Raw genomic sequence first — 19,454 nt, forward strand, 5'->3', positions numbered from 1 at the left:
GTTCCTTCAAGGTCAAGCCAGTCACTTCAAGGATACCGTCCATCCATCTCGCCCTTGGTCGGCCTCTCTTCGTTTTTCCTTCCATTTTCCCCAGCATCGTGATATTTTCCAAGCTTTCCTGTCTCCTCATGATGTGGCCAAAATACTTCAGCTTTGCCTCTAATATCCTTCCCTCCAGTGAGCAGCTGGGCATTATTTCCTGGAGGATGGACTGGTTGGATCTTCTTGCGGTCCAAGGCACACTCAGGATTTTCCTCCAGCACCAAAGTTCAAAAGCGTCTATCTTCTTTCGCTCAGCCTTCCTTATGGTCCAGCTCTCGCATCCATAGGTTACTATGAGGAATACCATTGCTTTCACTATGTGGACCTTCATTGCCAGTGTGATGTCTCTGCTCTTCACTATTTTGTCAAGGTTGCTCTCCTCCCAAGAAGGAAATGTCTTCTGATTTCCTGGCTGCAGTCTGCATCTGCAGTGATCTTCGCACCTAGAAATATAAAGTCTATCACTGCCTCCACGTTTTCTCCCTCTATTTGCTAGTTATCAATAGGTGTAGTTGCCATAATGTGCTGTTATTCCAGTATAAGGCACTTTTTGGAGCAGCATGCAATAATAACATGGGGATGGCATGGCAAATAGTTTCTATCACTGAGGATAGCTGCTCATGCAAGCTCTCAAGTCATTGGCTTGGTGTTATGTGACTTTTTTCCATCTACCATAATTGGCCACTTTTTTTAGATTTTCTCTTGCTCCACCCATGTTGATTGTTTTAGGAGGACATGTGGGACTCTCTCAAAAGCTTTCAATGACAAGTTATTTTGTAGGATATAATGGTCTCTTTTGCTTTTTCCGACTAAGACTTGTGATTCGTCATGAAACAAAGGACCTTGCTCAAGAGCAATAGTTAACTGTGGATTGGTTATCTTTTTATTTCTTGTGGAGCACAAATATAAGAGCATTTTCTCTTACTTGTCCTGTTTGATTGTAGCTTGTGTTGTTTGCCAGCGATCAGGCTTAAAGAGGATTGGCAATCAAGAGAAAAGAGCCTAAGCTTGTTATATGTGGATTACAATTACATTTTTGTGTCATAGCTTGAACCAATACTCAGAATGATAGACACATTGACAGTTGTTGTTGGACTTTTGGATTTGCATGTTTCTAATGATTTACAGTTACTTAGTTGGGATATTTAAATCGACTGGATATAAGAAACTGCCAAAATTTGTGAAATAAATTTTGAGAATCAGGTGGGGAAATTGCCCATATCCTTATGTAGTATTCTTGAAAGCCAGAATTGTGTAGTGGCTTGAAAATTGGAATAATGACCCTTGAGACAAGGGTTCAAATCCCTTGTTCATGCACAAAAGCCCACTGGGTGGCATAGAACAAGTCACACTTTCTTGGTCTCTGAAGAAGAAAAAGACAAACACCTCTGAACAAATCTTGCCAATAAAACTCCATGATAGGTTCACTTTACGTTCACTATAACAACGGAAAGGGGCCCCTGGTGGCACAGTGCGTTAAAGTGCTGAGCTGCTGAACTTGCAGAGCAAAAGATGCCACGTTCAAATCCTGGGAGCGGAATGAGCGCCCGCTGTTAGCCCCAGCTCCTGCCAACCTAGCAGTTTGAAAACATGCAAATGTGAGTAGATCAATAGGTACTGCTCCGGCGGGAAGGTAACGGCACTCCATGCAGTCATGCCGGCCACATGACCTTGGAGGTGTCTACGGACAACGCCGGCTCTTCAGCTTAGAAATGGAGATGAGCACCAACCCCCAGAGTTGGTCACGACTGGACTTATCGTCAGGGGAAAAACCTTTACCTTTACCTTTATAACAACTGAAAGCATGCAGCAACAATACAGCATTTTAGTGACACCAAAAAGATGTTTTGATACATCTTTTAATTTACGTTTTAATTAAGTTACATTATAATAACCTGCACACTTAAGAACATCCAAGGATTTTAAAGGGAACACTGTATTGGCAGCAATTATGCTCCAAAACAAATGTGCTAAATATTTTTTAGGCTGTGCTATTAGTACAATTGCTGTTAGGAAAAGAGTTTTTTCTTTTACTTTCTTGGTGAAGACCCGTTGAATACTGTGTCTTCCTCTTCTTCCTTTCCCCACTGTGGGTCGGCAATGTTTTAATATTGGTGTGGTGAAGATAACATTGTAACTTTTGTAAATCATAATAAAATAGAAAAGGGAGCATTGCTTAAAGGTTCATTATATTAACATCACATTTGTTTGTTGTTTGTTGAACCAAGGCAACCACTTTTGCTACTCTTGCTTTTGTTTGGTTCCTTAAATGAAGTTATTGATTTATGCCCTGGTAATATTAGTATTTCAAATGGTTAGTTTTTGTGATCTTATGCTTTACTATTGTAATATTTTGTGTGTGATATTTTGGTTGCAATCATGCATTTCTTAACTGTCTTTCATCTTCCTCCTCTTTAGCATTCTACAGATCTAAAGTAATTATACTCCTTTAAAAAATACATTGTGTATAAATTTGTTTGTTCCTGAAATGTTTGTATATTAAATTTAAAATTATTATTTATTCAGATAAAAATTACAAATGCAGTCATTAGCAGCACTTCTAACAATGTTTAGTTTTTGCTACAATGATTGTTTGTATCTTGATCTGGTATATAGGATGGTTGTGACAGGGGGAGCAGGGCAAGTGCAATGGGATGGAGATGTGGCAGCTGCTTTGCCATTGGTGGTAGCACTCCCTCTGTTCACTTGGAGACTGGTGAACCATCCTTCCTTCCTCTTCCTGCTGCCTGATCCCATTCTCTTCTTGCCCTCCTGAATAAGTGCATAAGAGAGCATCCATGTGGTTGCATCCTATCCATACAATTACTTCTCTATGTGTGTTAAATATGATCGGGGGACCTAGATATTCGTGATAGTTTTTCTACTTTTTCCTTTATATGGATCACTATATCGCCATGAAAAATGTTTTTTGCTGACTTCCTCAAACCACAGAAACAGTTAGAGCTGTTGATACAGATTGAGCTTGACATTTAATACCAGATTATCCAAAAAGAAACAAAGTGAAAATACTGAACTCTGTGAGCAGTCCTTTTACTTGTCTCTCCCCCCCCCCCCCCCCAAAAAAAAAATTGGTTCATCTGTTTCATTTTCCCCTCAACGGATTGGAGCATTTAGCAAGCTTTCCTAACAACATTAACAGACTGGTTGGAGGGGCATTAACTTGCATGCAGGACTACTAATTTCTGTGGGCATATGACCTCTGCATATGACCTCCTGCAAAGCCAAAGCTGTTCTATTTGTGTTAAATTGACCTGATGGGAATGGGATGTAGACTGTACACTTGAAAATGTTGTCATGTGACAGCTGCACCATCAAATAATACCTTGATAACTCTAAAAGCTCTGCTATGCAGTGAAGGTAATTCAGATATTCAACTATGAATCATCACTTGATAAGAAAGTGAGCAAGTAGTGTAAAATGTGGAACAAAGTTCACATGTGTATGAATCAGCCCTGCATCTTATCATAGAAGGTGACAGCAAGACCCCTTTTATAACATATATGGTGCATTCCTCCAGATAAACCTTTCTGTTCAAAGACTCGCTTCCAAGCAAGAAAACATGCTGCTTTAATGTCTAGCTATCTACTTTATACAGTTGCACAGCTTTATTTACCACTGAACATAAACATATCCCAGCATACTATAATAAAACATTCATGGATTTGCCATTTTGACAATGACAGAAGGCAGCAGTTTTTAAATATATATACTTATGCTTCTTTCTTAGAGGAGAAAGAGGGCCTAAATATTCCAAAGACACCAGAAGATTGGAAGCTAAGGCAGGTTAGTTCTAGTTAGTCTTTGGATGGGAGACCACAAATGAATTCCAAGTTCTATGTTTCAGAGGAAAGAAATGGCAAAACCACCTGAGTATTTCTTGCCTAAGAAATTGCTACAAAATTCTTGTCATTGCCATAAGTCAACCTGCTATTTGAAGGCATGTACACACACATACAGAGAGGGAGAAGGAATGAGAGCTTCGATTTCCAACATTCAGAGATAAATGTGTAGCTTTATCTAACTGGAACAACAAGATCCCTTCACAGAACAGAGGCATTAAGAGGGTTGTTTGTGGAGATGAATGGGAGGTGATTTTTATAAGAGAAGAATATAATAGCCCAGCAAAGTGCTCATTGGCCATGGTATGCTGATCGACTGTTGGGAAAAGCAGCAAACTGATTTAAATATGGATGGTTTTATCATGAATCTGCACCATTACAAAGGATACTACTGAGTTCCCATGAGTACCATATGAACATAAAATGAACTCAGGGTGCATCTGCACTGTAGAGTCATAGCAGTATGGCACCACTTTAACTGCTATGACTCAATACTACGGAATCCTGTGAGTTGTAGCTTGGTGACACAGCAGCACTCGTTGGTAAAGAAAGCTAAAATCCATGTAAAACTCCACTGATTCCATAGCACAGAGCCAGGACAGTTAAAGCAGTATCAAACTGCATTGTTTCTACAGTGTAGATGTACCCTATGTTTGGAAGAAAATCATTTTTCCCTGTGAATATTTTCTGGTCATGTTTTTTTTTTTTAAAGTCTCTTCATCTAGAGCTTTAATCTTTTTTTATTATTATAAACAATTACCTGGTGGTATAATTGAATAGTGGGGGCAGATATATAAATATGGATATGTATAGCATTTTGATAGGTTGTATTTTCTTCTAATCAGAGGCTCAGACATCTGTAATGCTTTTTCTAATTTTAATTTACTGGTTTCACTTAATGTTTTTATTATTATGAGAGATTATTATAGGAAATAGTGGTAGGTTAATGTAGTTTGAGATTTAGGCTGGGTCTGCATTATACGGTCAGTGTAGACTCATATAATGCAGTTCAATGCAATTAAACTGCATTATTTGGATCTACAGGAATGCAGATTCAAACTGCATTATAGGGCAGTGTAGGTTCAGCCTTAATATACTAGGGGTGTGTGAGGGAGATAGAAATAATAAAACATACTCTGCTTCATTTCTTGAAAAAGGAGGATGGAATACTACCCTATGTTTTTTTACAGCATTAATTTTGCTCAAATTCAGTTCTAGTAATCCACTGGTAAAAATACAAATGTATCAGTTTTTCCAGGGGATATGTGCAGCTATCAGGTTCTTTGAGTAGCTATTGCAAGTCCAATAGTTAGCATTTTTACCATGTATTTTTCTAGTATTTTTCATAGGTCAAATACATGAAGAGATGAGTGAGTCTCCAATTCCTTCCCCAGTTTTTTAATGTGTTGAACAGGGGGGATGTAGTGAGGAGTAGGTGAGAAGTGAGGTGTGGAATTGGCACTAAAAAAGCTCTAAGCAAGACAGCCTGGCTTCCATTAGCCATAGGCACCTAGCCCACAAGCTTCAACCACTTATATGACCTGAGGAGATCTGCAAAAATATTTTTGATGGTGAAGAAGTGGTCCATATAAAGGAAAATGTTTGGAACCAGTGTGTTAAATTATTCAGTGGGACAAAAGATAAACACAGTATCTCAAATTCTCTTTGGCAGCACTCTGCCCCGGGTTCATTTCAGCAACACCCTGAATGAAGCAGACTCCAAACCACACAGAACAGAGGCATATTTTCTTCAGCACTGACTTTCTTGTACTGGTTCTCAGACATTTTCTTCTGTATCTCTGGGTGAGCAGCTCAGGATGCATCTTCACTGCAGAGCTAATACAGTTTGACACCACTATAGCTGCCATGGGTCCCACAGAATCATGGGAGTTGTAATTTTAAAAGTCTTTAGCCATCTCTGCCACAGTGCTGATTCCTCATCAAAATACAATTCCCAGAATTCCATAGCACTGAGCAATGGCAGTTAAAGTAGTGTCAAACTGCATTAGTTCCACAGCAGAGCTTTCCAAAATTTCGTGTCGATGATACATTTTTTTAGACATGCGTAATTTCGTGACACAGTAATTCAGTTCTGCTAGCAAACTGGAGGTTAAAACCAATACCTCATAAGAAATACCAACACATAAATAAATTGTAATAACAAAATGCATGGGGACACAACATAGTTCATAAACATATTTCATTTATGTATTTTAAAATATACGATTCATTGCAATTTCACATACATGCAGAAGTTGTTCATTACACTCATGTGACATCTATGCACTGCAGCCGACACACGAATGTGTTATGACACAGTTTAGAAAGCTCTGTTCTTTAGCTTGAAGTGTACTGTCCATGGGTGTATCTATATCAGGCATGGGCAAACGCTTAAGTGGCTGAGGGGGGAAAGGAAAAGGCCTGAGGCTGTTAGGAATTGTGGGAATTGAAGTCTAAAACACCTGGAAGGCCGAAGTTTGCCCATGCCTGATATACTGTAGAATTAATGGAGGTTGACACCAGTTTAGCGGCCATGAGTCAATGCTATGGAATTCTGGGAGTGGTACAAGGTCTTTAGCCTTCTCTGTCAGAGTGCTGGAGAGTTTCACCAAATTGCAACGCGGAGCAATGCATTTACATAGGAATCCTGGGAGGTGTAGATGATGATGCTTATGTTTATTATTATTCTGTTTGTTTATACCCCACTTTTTCCCTCCACAAAGGAGATCAAAGTGGCACTATTGATCAGAGAAGACTAAAGACCATGTCAAACTGCAATTCCCACAATTCCATAGCGTTGCGCTGTGGCAGTTCAAGTGGTGCCACAACGCACTCATTCTGCAGTGTAGCTATAGAGCCAACCTGGCCCACTGGCACCGGGCAAAGGGAGAGTAGTGCTGACACTGCGGGTCCCGCATTTTTGTGTGGGAGCGGCCACCTCCATGTGCCTTTGCAGGGCTTTGAAGGGTCTGGGTTGCTGTGTTTTTTCCAGGCTGTATGGCCATATTCCATAAGAATTTTCTCCTGACGTTTTGCCTACATCTATGGCAGGAATTCTCAGAGGTTGTGAAATATTGGAAACTATTCAAGTGGGGTTTATCTATCTGTGGAATGTTCAGGGTGGGAGAAAGAACTCTTGACTGTTTGAGGTAAGTGTGAACGTTTCAATTGGCCACCTTGATTAGCATTGAATAGCCATTCAGTTTCAAGGTCTGGTTGTATACGCTTCGGGTCTAACCTATCTTTGAGACCGCATCTCCTTCTATGAACCGGCACCGGCATTGAGGACTGCTGGGGAGGCCCTTCTCTCGGTCCCACCGCCATCTCAAATACGGTTTGTAGGGACAAGAGAAAGGGCCTTCTCGGTAGTGGCACCCGGGCTCTGGAATACCCTCCCTAGAGAGATCAGGCTAGCCCTTTCTCTTCAAGCCTTCTGTTCTAGCTTAAAAACATGCCTTTTAAAGCAAGCCTTTGATCTCACATACGTTTTTAAGGATTACTCCGAGGACTTACTGTGGGCATCATGTCGGCATTGGGCTATATCAATTGAAACAACTTGTTTTTATCCACAACTCTGGCTGCATGTTATGAATTTTAATGTTTTACATTGTAATTATGTATGTATGTGGTTGGATTTCTGTGGTTTTTATCATTTCAGATTTATGTATTATATATATGCGGCACTTTGCTGTATTTTGTTGGCGCCCCGAGGATGGTGGCGGGGAGATGGTGGCGGGGTAGAAATAAAATGTATTATTATTATTATTTTATTATGACACAGCAAAAAAGGTAGATATACTGGATTATTATTATTATTGCCTGGGGGAATCCTTTGCAGGGAGGTGTTAGCTGGCCTTGATTGATTCATGTCTGGAATTCCTCTGTTTTCTGAATGTTGTTCTTTATTCACTGTCCTGATTTTAGTTTTTAAAATACTGGTAGCCAGATTTTGTTATTTTCATGGTTTCCTCCTTTCTGTTGAAATTGCTCACATGCTTATGGATTTCAGTGGCTTCTCTGTGTAGTCTGACATAGTGGTTGTTAGAGCAGTCCAGCATTTCTGTGTTCTCAAACAATATGCAGTGTCCAGGTTGCTTCATCAAGTGTGATGCTATAGCTGACTTCTCTGGCTGGATTAGTCTGCAGTACCTTTCATGTTCCTTGATTTGTGGTTGGTGATGCCTATGTAGACTTGTCCACTGCTGCATGGTGAGAGGATCCCTCTTGTCCTTTGCTGAAGGTAGCATGTGTTAGATTTCCTTAGTGGGTTTGTTGATAGTTGGTAGGTTGTGTTTCTTCATCAGCATCCTTATGCGGTCAGTGGTTCTCTTGATGTATGGTAAACAATCAGGGTCAGCTAATCACCTCCTTACAAAGGATTCCAGCCAGGCCTTGAAGCTGCAAAGCTATTCAATGCTAATCAAGGTGGTCAATTGCAACATTCATACCTGCCTCAAACAGACAAGAGTTCTTTCTCCCACCCAGAACATTCCACAGATATATAAACCCCACTTGAATAGTTTCTGACAGAACTCACAACCTCTGAGAATGCCTGCCATAGATGCAGGCGAAACGTCAGGAGGAAATGCTTACGGAACATGGCCAAACAGCCCGGAAAACTCACTGCAATCTAGTGATTCCGGCCACGAAAGCCTTCGACAACACTTTGAGGGGTCCTTTCGTTTCCAGTGGGGCGCCCCGGCTTGTCAACGGTGACCCGGGCCGAGCCCTTGGCTTGACGGCTAGCCAGCCAGCAAGCCCGCCCTCCGCCGCCGCCGCCGCCTTGTGCGCCCAAAGGAGGCCGGAGTCTCCCGGAGGCCCCTCGCTTGGAAGGCAAGCGGGAAGGAGGCGGTCCCGGCGCTGATTGATTACCTTCGGTCTCCGGGGGCGGGGCTTCCCTCCGCCATCTGGCTTGGAGATGGGAGGGAGCTGCAGAGAAGGCGGGCGGGGGAGGAGGAGGAGGAGGAGGGAGGCGGAGGAGAGCAAAGAAAGGAAGGAGCCCGGGAGAGGGAGGCGGAGGAGGAGAAGAAAGGCAGGGACCAAAGGGAAGCCCCGCTCCCTCCAGGTCGCCATTCGGAGGCTAGGAACAGGGCGCCGCGGCCGGGAGCTTTCGCCACAGCTCCCCCTGGCGGCAGGGGCGTTGTTCTCCCCCGCTCCTCCGCACCCGCCCCTTCGGGTTTATGGAGAAAAAGAAAATGGTCACTCAGGTAAGGCTGCTCTTGCTGCCGTCCTTTCCAGCGCAGCCCAGGAGAAATACGAAAGGCATAAGAAGGGAGGCAGGCACGAAGGTCCTCCCCGCCTCGCCTCAGGATGCTCCTTCCAGGCTGTGCCGCCGCCTGCAGCCATCCCGCCTCGCTCCCTTCCTCGGCCAATTCCTGTTTCCTGTGCTGTGCAGCTGCTGCGGCTCAGGAAAGAGACCCTGTGGGGATCTGTCGACTACCTCTTTGTCTTGGCGAGGAAGGAGGGGGGGGGGAGGGAGGGACGGGGGAAGGGAGGGGGGACTGCAGAGGTACGGAGGGCTTGCCACCCAATTGCAGTGGCACCAGGATTTAGCGGGCAATGCCTTCCCTCTCCCTGGGGGCTGTTGGGGCGAAGCTAGCTGGCACTGCTGGAGGACTGGCTCCCGGGTTTCATCATCTCCAGATCGAATCGCACGCTATCTGGCATGCCCTTTCTCTTCTGAATCCATCCATTTTTAAAACGTCAGGGGAAACCTTTACCTTATATATTGATTGGGTTGCTGTGAGTGTTCCGGACTATATGGCCATGTTCCAGAAGCATTCTCTTCTGACGGTTCGGCCACATCTATGGCAGGCATCCTCAGAGGTTGTGAGGTATATTGGAAACTAGGCACGGGAGGTTTATTGATTGATTCATTCCTTTGGTTCTTAGCAGCCTCGGTTTCTTAGGGAGTTTGCTAAATAAGGTGGCACTCGGGTGACATGTTTGTGTGGCTTTGATGGTGATGCTGATCTGGTCCTTGAGGATGCCTCTGTGTTACTCGACCCATCCGCCTTCTTCCCTCTCAAAGCCCTCTCTCACATACGCAGGTTTCAAACCCCGCAGACTCACCTAAATCTCCATTTTAAGGACTTCTCTGGGACAAACAAAGGTAAACACCCTCCTTCCAATCAGTCGGTTCTTTTCTGTGCTGAATGTCCTCCAAGCTGAGGGCTTCATCTCTATATAGGCACAGGAGAGAAGATGCTGCTCATCCTTCCCCAAGGAAACAGTGCTTGCGCTGAATGCAAGTGACAATAGATTGGGGAATTTGTCTAGTGTTGACAAGTCCTTTTTCCTACCTTCATCTGCTTAGGGTCCTTTCCTTAGAATATGGTGGGTTTGGGGGGGGGGGGTTAAAGTATGGAAACCTCCAAGTTGGCATGAGCAAGGCTCAAGAGAAAGGAGAATATTCAAGGATGGTGGAGACTGTAAACAGAGGAGGTCAGGAGGCAGCATCATTAGAGCTGGACTTCTTTACTGTTGGCAGTTATATAATGTCCTGCAGTGCCCTGCAGAGATGCATACCTTTGAGGCGATATTCCCAAAGCCCCAGTTTGAAACATCATTTGGAGCCCTCTGTCACTTGGCATGTAACTTTGGCAAGATCATGTGCATATATCACCCTTGTTTTTAGATTGCTTTTTGTTAAGTTTTGGTGTGATCATGCATATCTTACTTTGTCAGGCACTATATATGGCACATGATGGACTAAGAAAATGGCAAAAAGTAGTGACCCCAGTTTGACTTCCTACAGTCAGTTGACGTGAATTGATTTCACTGGGATTTAAAGATAGGAAAGTCTCTGTGAATGGGCCCCTGGCAGATTTCTTTCTCTTACTAAATGTTGTCAGTTTTAATATATATATTTTATTTAGGATCCCTGTTCTCTCGCAAAAAAGGATTTGCAGAGGAGTCTCTAGATCACCAATCTACAACTAAGGAGTTTGAACAGTGCAGCTGTAGCTAGCTCTCCAAATATAGTTCATATGTTGGTATTATATACATGTTCAGTATAACATCATTTGCACTGTTCAGTGTGGTACTGTGTTGTATTGCTTAATTATGATTTTTAAATGATTGAATTGTTGTTGTATTTTTACATGTTTTATTAAGGTATGTATGCATGTATTTATTTGTTGGCATTGAATACTTGCCTTTTAGGATGTTAGCTGCTCCGAGTCCCCTATGGGGAGATGGGGCGGGATACAAATAAAGCTTATTATTATTATTACCTGAAAGTAGTCTGTTTTTTATTTAATTTTACGTAAGCTTTTGGTACAATTACACCCATGGTATAGTGGACAGATCTAAGACTTTTTTTGTTGGATATGAGCTCATAATGAACATACAGAAGTGTCTAGGTAACTGATAAAAATGCTTAAGATAAGATCTTTGGTGTGTTCAAAGAAAGTGGAAAGGCTGTAAGCTTATCAAGCAAGGTTAGAAAATTCCCTCATTCATCAAATTTTAAAATGCCTGTCTGCTCCTCTCTGAGGGCAAAAATGTTGCTATTACTCAAGAAACAATAACCTTGGCAGATCTTGACTTATGATTTAAGTGTTATAATTTTCAGATGCAGTAGAGTCTCGCTTATCCAACCTTCACTTATCCAACTTTCTGTATTGGTGCTTAATTTGTAAAATTATAATGTAATTTGATGTTTAATAAAAAAGGTAAAGGTTTCCCCTGACGTTAAGTCCAGTTGTGTCCGACTCTGGGGGTTGGTGCTCATCTCCATTTCTAAGCCGAAGAGCCGGCATTGTCTGTAGATACCTCCAAGGTCATGTGGCTGGCATGACTGCATGGAACGCCGTTACCTTCCCGCCGGAACGGTACCTATTGATCTACTCACATTTGCATGTTTTCGAACTGCTAAGTTGGCAGAAGCTGGAGCTAACAGCGGGCTCTCACTCCGCTCCCCGGGTTTGAACCTGGGACCTTTTGGTCTGCAAGTTCAGCAACTCAGCACTTTAACACACTGAGCCACTGGAGGTTTAATAGGTTTTGCTTAATTCTTCCTTATTATCCAACATTTTTGCTTATCCAACGTTCCGCTGGCCCGTTTATGTTGGATAAGCGAGAATCTACTGTATTTATTTTAAATGTCAATGATATATTTTTGTTGTGCTATAGATGAAAAACCCAATCAATGTGGCAGTTATTGGAAATCCTGTAACAGGAGATCAGTATCTGGACTGAATGTGTTAATAGTACTATATTTTAGAGAGATTTTGAATTTGTACTCTTCAGACTGAATGCTTCTTATCAAAAGTGGTGATTTACAGAAAATTATATTTCTGAGGCTTTGTCCAGAATTTTAACTGATTTTGGAATCTATGAAATATATAAGGAACTGAGGCCTAACGAACACAACACTTTTCTTTGGAAATGGGCTTGACTTTTCTCAAAGCATGCATATATGACTAACTGCCAAATTAGCTGTAATTACTGTGGGAAATGGAAAAATGTTGTGCCCAAAGATCGAATTTGCAATGAGAACTTGCTATTCTATGGTAGTGCTGTAGTGCAAGTAGAGTAAACTTCTACCAGGAAATACATCTGCAATCAGTGTCTTCAGTTAGAAATGAATGCAACAGACTTTTCATTATTCTAGATGAAGGTATAGTTTCTCATTTCTTCTGGAAATCTGAGTGCCAGTGGAAAGAAAGGAGGGCTGCCTTTCAAGATTGTTGAATAGACAATAGACAGCGAGACCAGACTAAGAGGGAGTATAAAATTGTTATGGGATCAGCCACATACATTTAAAGTGCACAATCTAATTTCATTTATTGCTAATATGTGTTCTAAGGTAAAGGTTTCCCCTGCCGAAGAGCCGGCATTGTCTGTAGACACCTCCAAGCTCATGTGGCCGGCATGACTGCATGGAGCGCATTCTCTAGAATATGTGTTCTAGAGAAATGTATTTTCCAAAGATGTCAATTTGGAATGGTTTAATTGTTTAAATGTTCATTATTTAATTATTATTTAAATTACCTGTTTTAACTTGTGTAGTATATTTTATTGTTGTTGTTTATATTTTTTTACTTCTGATTTATACAGGCATTGAATGTTTGCCTTTATTATGCTGGAAGCCGCCTTGAGTCCTCTCGGGGAGTTAGGGCAGGCTACAAATAAGGTTATTATTTTCATGCTTGAGAACACTTTATCACTAAACCTGCCATTGTAAGGACTGGGAAACAGTGAAATGGGTGATAAAACAGCATTTTCTTGTTTATATGCTCAGCCCTCCCCCTAACCCCAAAATCTATTTGAATATGAAGCCTTTCTTGTAGAAGACAAAAGTGCCCTAATTGGATCCCCTTAAGCCCAAGGCAAGGAAAGTGAGCAGTGGATGAAATAGAATTTCTGTGTGTGTGTGTGCATGGAGAGAAGCTGTAGAAATTATACATGGTCCCCCCCCCCCTTTTTTTTTTGGGCTATACTGTAAAATTACTGGCTTCTGAAAAAGAAGGAAAAAAACCCACTATTTCCTTACTTTATTTTGGACAGCCTAGTGCCTTGTTGGCATTTTCTTCTGAATCTGTTTCCAATCATAGCTGGTGGGGGGGTGGGGGTGGACTACATTTCCCAGCAAAAGGGAGAATGCTGCACTGTCCCTTTAAGTGTCTCAGCAAGCCCATGTGGCAAGGGCCCAGTCTTGGCGTGTGTTTCCTTCCAATGAATCACCCATTCCATTGTCTGCTCCCCCTCTCCCCCTCTCCGCTTACTTGCTTGGAGGAAGGGAGCCCTTCACCTGGGTTTCTCTTGCCTGTCTCCCTTTTCTACTCTTAGTTAGGGGGAAGGGATGCCTGTCATTTACACACACCACACCGAAAGCTGATCCTTTCAATGCTCTTCTGTGTTCAATGTGCCTCAGGTTGGGGAGTGGCACTTCTGGCCTTCCAGGCAGGGTATTGGTAGGAGCAGTGTGGGAGGGTAAGGCGACTGGTATTCTCTTTTTGTGGAATTTCAGAACCTCCTTGAAGGATTATTCGTCTCCATTTTGTAAGCCCTTCAATTTGACTGTTCTGTCAGCATGCCCCCCCCCCCCCCGCTCTCCACCCCCATTCTCTCAGGGACTCCAACATTTATGTTGGCATTTGCTCGACTCTCTAGGCTGTGCCCAGAACCTAGAGAGGTGTTGGCTTTATTGATCTGAGTCTTGCTGGGTTTTTTTCTTCTTCAGAAAATGAACCAGCAGCTGCTTCATATTTTCCAACAACCCCCCTTCTTCTCTTCCCTCTGAGTTATAACCCATTCCTTGCCAGACCTCACGCCAGCCTATGACAAACAACCATAACCAGACATGGCAATCTCAGCCTGCTTTTTATAAAAGCACGAATGCAGGAGTTCCTTAAATGGAGATTTGATTTAAGTCTGAGCAGCATTCTCTTTGGCAGTGTTCTGACTCATTAGAGACTCTGTGTGCTTACCATCCCCCTATCTTGCCCATATCTATTTTCTGATCTTCCCCTGCTTGATCTACAATAGTGGTCAGGCCAGATAAATGTATCTTTGCTAATCTTATGATCAGTAATATATAATACAATGGGATTAGGTTGTGTTCTGAGTAATATATGTGATTGTTACCTTGTGCTGCTGAGAATGAAGCAACATATCTTATTGTATTAAATTATCTTTTTTGTTGATTCTTGAAAGATACACATCCAGGACAGATGTCCCCCCCCCCCCCCCTCCAGCAATAATATGCTGTAGGATTGCTCTCATTTCTGCCTGCCCATCCCCTAAAGCAGTGTACTGCAGACCCTTCCTGATCCCTAAGGCTAGTCCCTTACAGTTCTCAAATACTTCCCTATCTTATAATTTACTGTTTGTGGCTTATGGCCTGTACTTGAAATATATGTATTTTAAATGTCCTCTCATTTTCTCCAGATTTCACAATTAGCTGGTGTGTTCTCTGAAGGATTGTAAAATAATACATTGTTTTAATATGACCTTTACTAGTACTACCTGTCTTGGTGTAAGGCTTCTGCAAAAAGTTAATTGGTATTGTAGCATTTGACATGTATTATTTTGAACCTTCTGGATTTTTATCTGCCCTATGCCCTAAAGGGCTCTCATGTTTAAGGCACACTCACTTCTTTGCTTCTGTTCTTATGTCACACTGGAAGTTTCCTGGTACCCTCTACAAAAAATCCTAGGCACCTTTGCAGTGGATTACATCTTTCATATGCTGGGTTACAGTATCTGGTTGGAGAATTATAGGAGTTCAAGAAGAGTATATTAAATTATCTTTATTATTACTACTTTTATGATCATGTATATTTATGTGTGGTGTAGGTAACTGATTCATTTCTTGAAGTTCATTAAATTAGTCAGAAAGGAGATGTACAAAAAGGCATTCTGATGTCACTGGGAAAACCTGCAGCTTGCAGATAATTTTTCTAATATGACATTAAAGGTGACTTTTTGTCATATTTCATGACACGTGCACCTCCTGAATGTAGGCTTCTGATTTCTTTCCAGATAATCAGAATGTGTTTAAACAATTTACTCTAGTTTGCAATAGGAAAAAGGGGATGTAGGCAAGTAAAAAGTTTATTGGATAAGTCAATAGACCATATCAGAAACAAACCATAAAAATACTCAATACATGAAGTGTAGTAAATCTGCATTAAAAGGAATCTATTATAGTATTATTTCCATCAAACATTTTGCCTTTTCTTTTCCCCCTTAAATTGACTAGTTTAACTACCAACATGGTAAACTTCTACCATGGAATGCTATAAATATAAAACAGACATGACAGAATATTCTAATCCCTTTAGAATAATTCCTTTATTGAGGATTTTGAATTTGAGCAGATTGTTCCTGGCATTTTTATTTAATACCATCAGAAGTTAGAAGTCAGAAACTGCTTTTCAAGATTCTAAGCAGGGGAAGGGAATCTGATACAGCAGTGCCATTTGTGCAGATCCATGGCAATGAACATGCCTTGGCAATTTAATACATTTCTAGTTGGAGCGATAAGGTGGCTGGAAAGATAATGCCAGCGACTGGGTAGAGAAGTGTTCTGTTTCTGACTCTATTTGAAAGTATATTGTGATCATTAGATTAATGTTATTGCAAAAATGTAAAGTATTGGTTCAATATTACTTGAAGAAGAGTTCCCAACATGATTTATTAGCTTAATGGACTGTGGTGGGTTGGCCTGAGTCATTTAAAGATAAGGGCACAGTGATGGCTCCCTGTAGAAATGCATCTTCTGGCTTTACTGATAAAAGCACGAGTTCTTCATGATGGCTGAGATTACAGTGAATTAATACTGTACATTTTCTAATTGGAAAGTCTGGCCTGCTTGTAAGAAAAGCAATCAGAAGACAAGAGGGTAGTGACTGGTGGGATGTCAGAGATTTCATTTGATGTATATTTATAGTGATATGTTTTAGTCTTTGTCCTTGATGGTATATGTTGATGTTGTACCCTTTGATGAAAAATGTGTTAAAATATTATTCGTTTTGTTTCTGTAGACATTTCTGATGAACTAGGAACTGTTGTCTCCTGTCCCACTCCAGCTTCTGTACTTTTTGCCATTATCTTAAATGTACCAGGTTCTCAGTATGAATTTCATCTTATAAAATAAAATAATGGTGTACCAACATCATACATATAGAACTAAATTCTGCAACCTTAATACACTGTGCAAATTGAGGAAGACCCATTGCCAAGCACATAAATTTTTGCCCTTTCTGTAGCATCTGCAGTTATATGACACAGAATACATGTATTTTGAAGCACAATCTTTGCCTTTACATGCTCATAACCTGTATTGTAAAATGAATTTAGAGCCTCTCAAGATGCTGTATTCTGTTCCAGTACCAACTCTTATTTACTGGAGTGACCCCCACCCCACCCCTTCCCAGTTTGTCAAGCCTCAACACCTGCTCTTGTGCAACAAAGCCCTCCTTGAGCTATCATTGTCTCATCTCTTTGGCATCTTTTGGTACTGGTAACCCTCCCCCATCACTGTTGCTAACCTAAGGGAAACTCTGGCATTCTAGCTAAGGCCTGTGTTCATCAACCATGAAACTCACACAGGAAGACAGGAGCGGCACTTGGAGTGCAGACCTCCTACCCACTCAGTGTGAGCCAGTTGCATATTATGGGTGTTCCACTGCCAAACGTTCTGTGGTGTATGAAGAACTGGAGTATCTGACCCTGCTAGGAATTGATTGTTTTATTGATTTCTTTCTTGCTTTCTCTGAGGTCTCTTCCTTGGGGACTCTGAAGTACATAATGCCTCCCCCCTCCTCCATTTGATCTTGCTGGTGTCAGATCTGTAAAAGGATGAATTCTACCAACTGCATTCTTAGTTCTCATTTAGTTACTCTGAGGATAGGCAGTGCTCAGCCCAAGGGGATGGTTATGGGAATTGTAGTCAAACAACATCTGGAGTGCATCAGGTCATCTGCTGTAGTCTGAACACTGAATTTCATCTTGCTAATGCATATTAGGGAAGTGGCATGGAAATTCAACTTTTGCTATCTGCAGCAGTGATTCTTGCATGCAAACTAATTCTTAGAACTCAAAGGTGAAAGTGGGAGAAAGGAGTAGAGAAAATAAAAATGGTAGGTACTTAGGAGCAAGATGGTAAGAGGAAGAGAGCAGACAAGTCAATGATGCTGTAAGGAGAATGTACAAGTGTGTAGGAGGAAAATGAAAAGTAATACATTTGAGAAGAGTGACATCACCATAAAGAGAGGTGATTATAGCAGAGCCATCATAGACCTATTTTCTTTTGATATAATCTGAAATTGACTGAGGATCTGTTTCAGTATATCACTAGTAGTGTGTTAGCCACATTCTGTTGGAAGATATGACACAGCTGCAATATGTGTTTAAATTGTAGAAAGAGGCCCAGTGGACCAGTTGTGTAGAGCTGATACTTGTAGAGCTGTATATAAATAGGCCCCAAAAAACTGTACTATCCAAAGATGCCCTCACAATTAAGTGAATGGAGAAGCAATCTTTTACTGGTAGCCCTGTGGACTACTCTAGTGGATATTCGTGGAAACTATGGCCAGATGTGTTGTGTGGCTATGAGGAAACTCCTTGCTTCCCATTTATTAAATAATTACATCACACTGTTATATATTTCATTGGATTTGTAACACTATTAGATAGTCCTTGTTAATTTCCTAATGAATATTGCTCCTGTCAGAATGATGAACCACACACTTACCCCCCATAAGTATGTAATCAAATCTATGTGAGTAATGGGAGAATAGGATGCATTTGAGACGTGGTGTAGCAGATTGGATGTTAGACTACGATTCTGGAGACCAGGGTCTGAATCCCTGCTTGGCCATGGAAATTTACTGAATAACCTTGAGCAAGTTGCATTCTTTTAACCTCAGAGGTAGATAATGGCAAATCCCTCTCTGAACTATCATAGATTCGCATTAAGTCTCCCATAAGTTGGATATAATTTGAAGGCACACAACAAGTATGAGCTACCCATAGAGATATTTGACTGTATGGGTGTTCATGCCACCAGTATGTCTTTTTAAAGGTATATAATAGTGAAGAACACATTGGATATATTAACAACTACCACACACTTACTCCTCACTTTGCAAAATGACTCTATTTAGGGCTGCTTCAAAGATTATTACTGTTTCTTGTTGATAGAGTCTACATATTGGGAATTGCCTGCCACTGCATAACAAGTTTTGTGAGATTCCATAGCCAGTTGTGTTGTTTTTTCTTTATTTGTATCTTGTAAAGATGATCTCTCTCATAATATATTAATGAAGGAGTGGAAAAGGAATTGCTTTTAGGAGGATGCTGTAAGGAGGAGAGTAGTGGACTAGTTTCTATAATCTTTTTCGTTTGGTCTTGTTCCAAATCTATGGACTAGAGAATGAGGAAACAGGAATCCCACTCACCAGATATCCTATACGTTATCTTGTATGAGCCACAATTAAACAAGGGATAAAGAGCAGATGTTAGAGGAGTCACTCATGAGGTTTATGCCATGCCAAATGCTTCTAAAATGGTTCTATTTGATTTGCTAGAAGACAAAGCACCACTCATTGCCTGCTGTATAAGAATGGCTTGTGAAATATGAGTAGTGTTTGCACGTGTGTGCACCTTTCCGTGGTAACATTAGAATTCTTAAGTGTTACCGATGCAAGGCATTGTGGCAAAATGTAATTAGATGATAGGTAGAGACAATGGAACAGATGTCTTTATTTTGCTTAGATAAGGAACCCATTTGAGGCTTTTGTAAACTAAAGTCCAGTACATCTGTGAGTAATGAATTTAAGTATGAATTATATATTTATATGATCCTAAAGGTGTATAAATAATAAATAAATAAATTGTATTTCTTTGCACAGTCCATAGGTGACTGCAGTGATTTCAACAGTGAAATACTCTTCAAGGTTAGCTTAAGATGTCATACATTTGCACTTACTACTGTGCTGTGAGGCAAAAGCCTTAAGAGGGAAAAAATTTGCTGTAGGCATATAATTAACAACGTTAAATGAATAATTTCAGCTTCATTATTATGGGAGAAGCTATTTC

At 41.1% G+C, this 19,454-nt stretch overlaps 1 protein-coding gene across 14 annotated transcripts in view; it reads left to right on the plus strand.

The window, feature by feature from the left end:
• Positions 1 to 19,454, plus strand: part of rbfox2 (RNA binding fox-1 homolog 2) — a 244,094-nt gene that overhangs the window by 115,949 nt on the left and 108,691 nt on the right. Inside the window, exon 1 of one of the 14 annotated variants that reach the window (XM_062982992.1) lies at positions 8,879 to 9,109. The exons of 11 other annotated variants lie outside the window; for them this stretch is intronic. In XM_062982992.1, coding sequence (XP_062839062.1) covers positions 9,083 to 9,109 — 27 coding nt within the window. In that variant the 5' untranslated portion in view covers positions 8,879 to 9,082. Of the gene's footprint in view, positions 1 to 8,878; positions 9,110 to 9,452; positions 9,737 to 9,777; positions 10,015 to 19,454 lie in introns of those variants that run through there. 2 more of the 14 variants (XM_062982993.1, XM_062982995.1) reach the window with 2 other exon arrangements.

Source organism: Anolis carolinensis, chromosome 5 (genome assembly GCF_035594765.1).
Source record: "Anolis carolinensis isolate JA03-04 chromosome 5, rAnoCar3.1.pri, whole genome shotgun sequence".
NCBI lineage: Eukaryota > Metazoa > Chordata > Lepidosauria > Squamata > Dactyloidae > Anolis > Anolis carolinensis.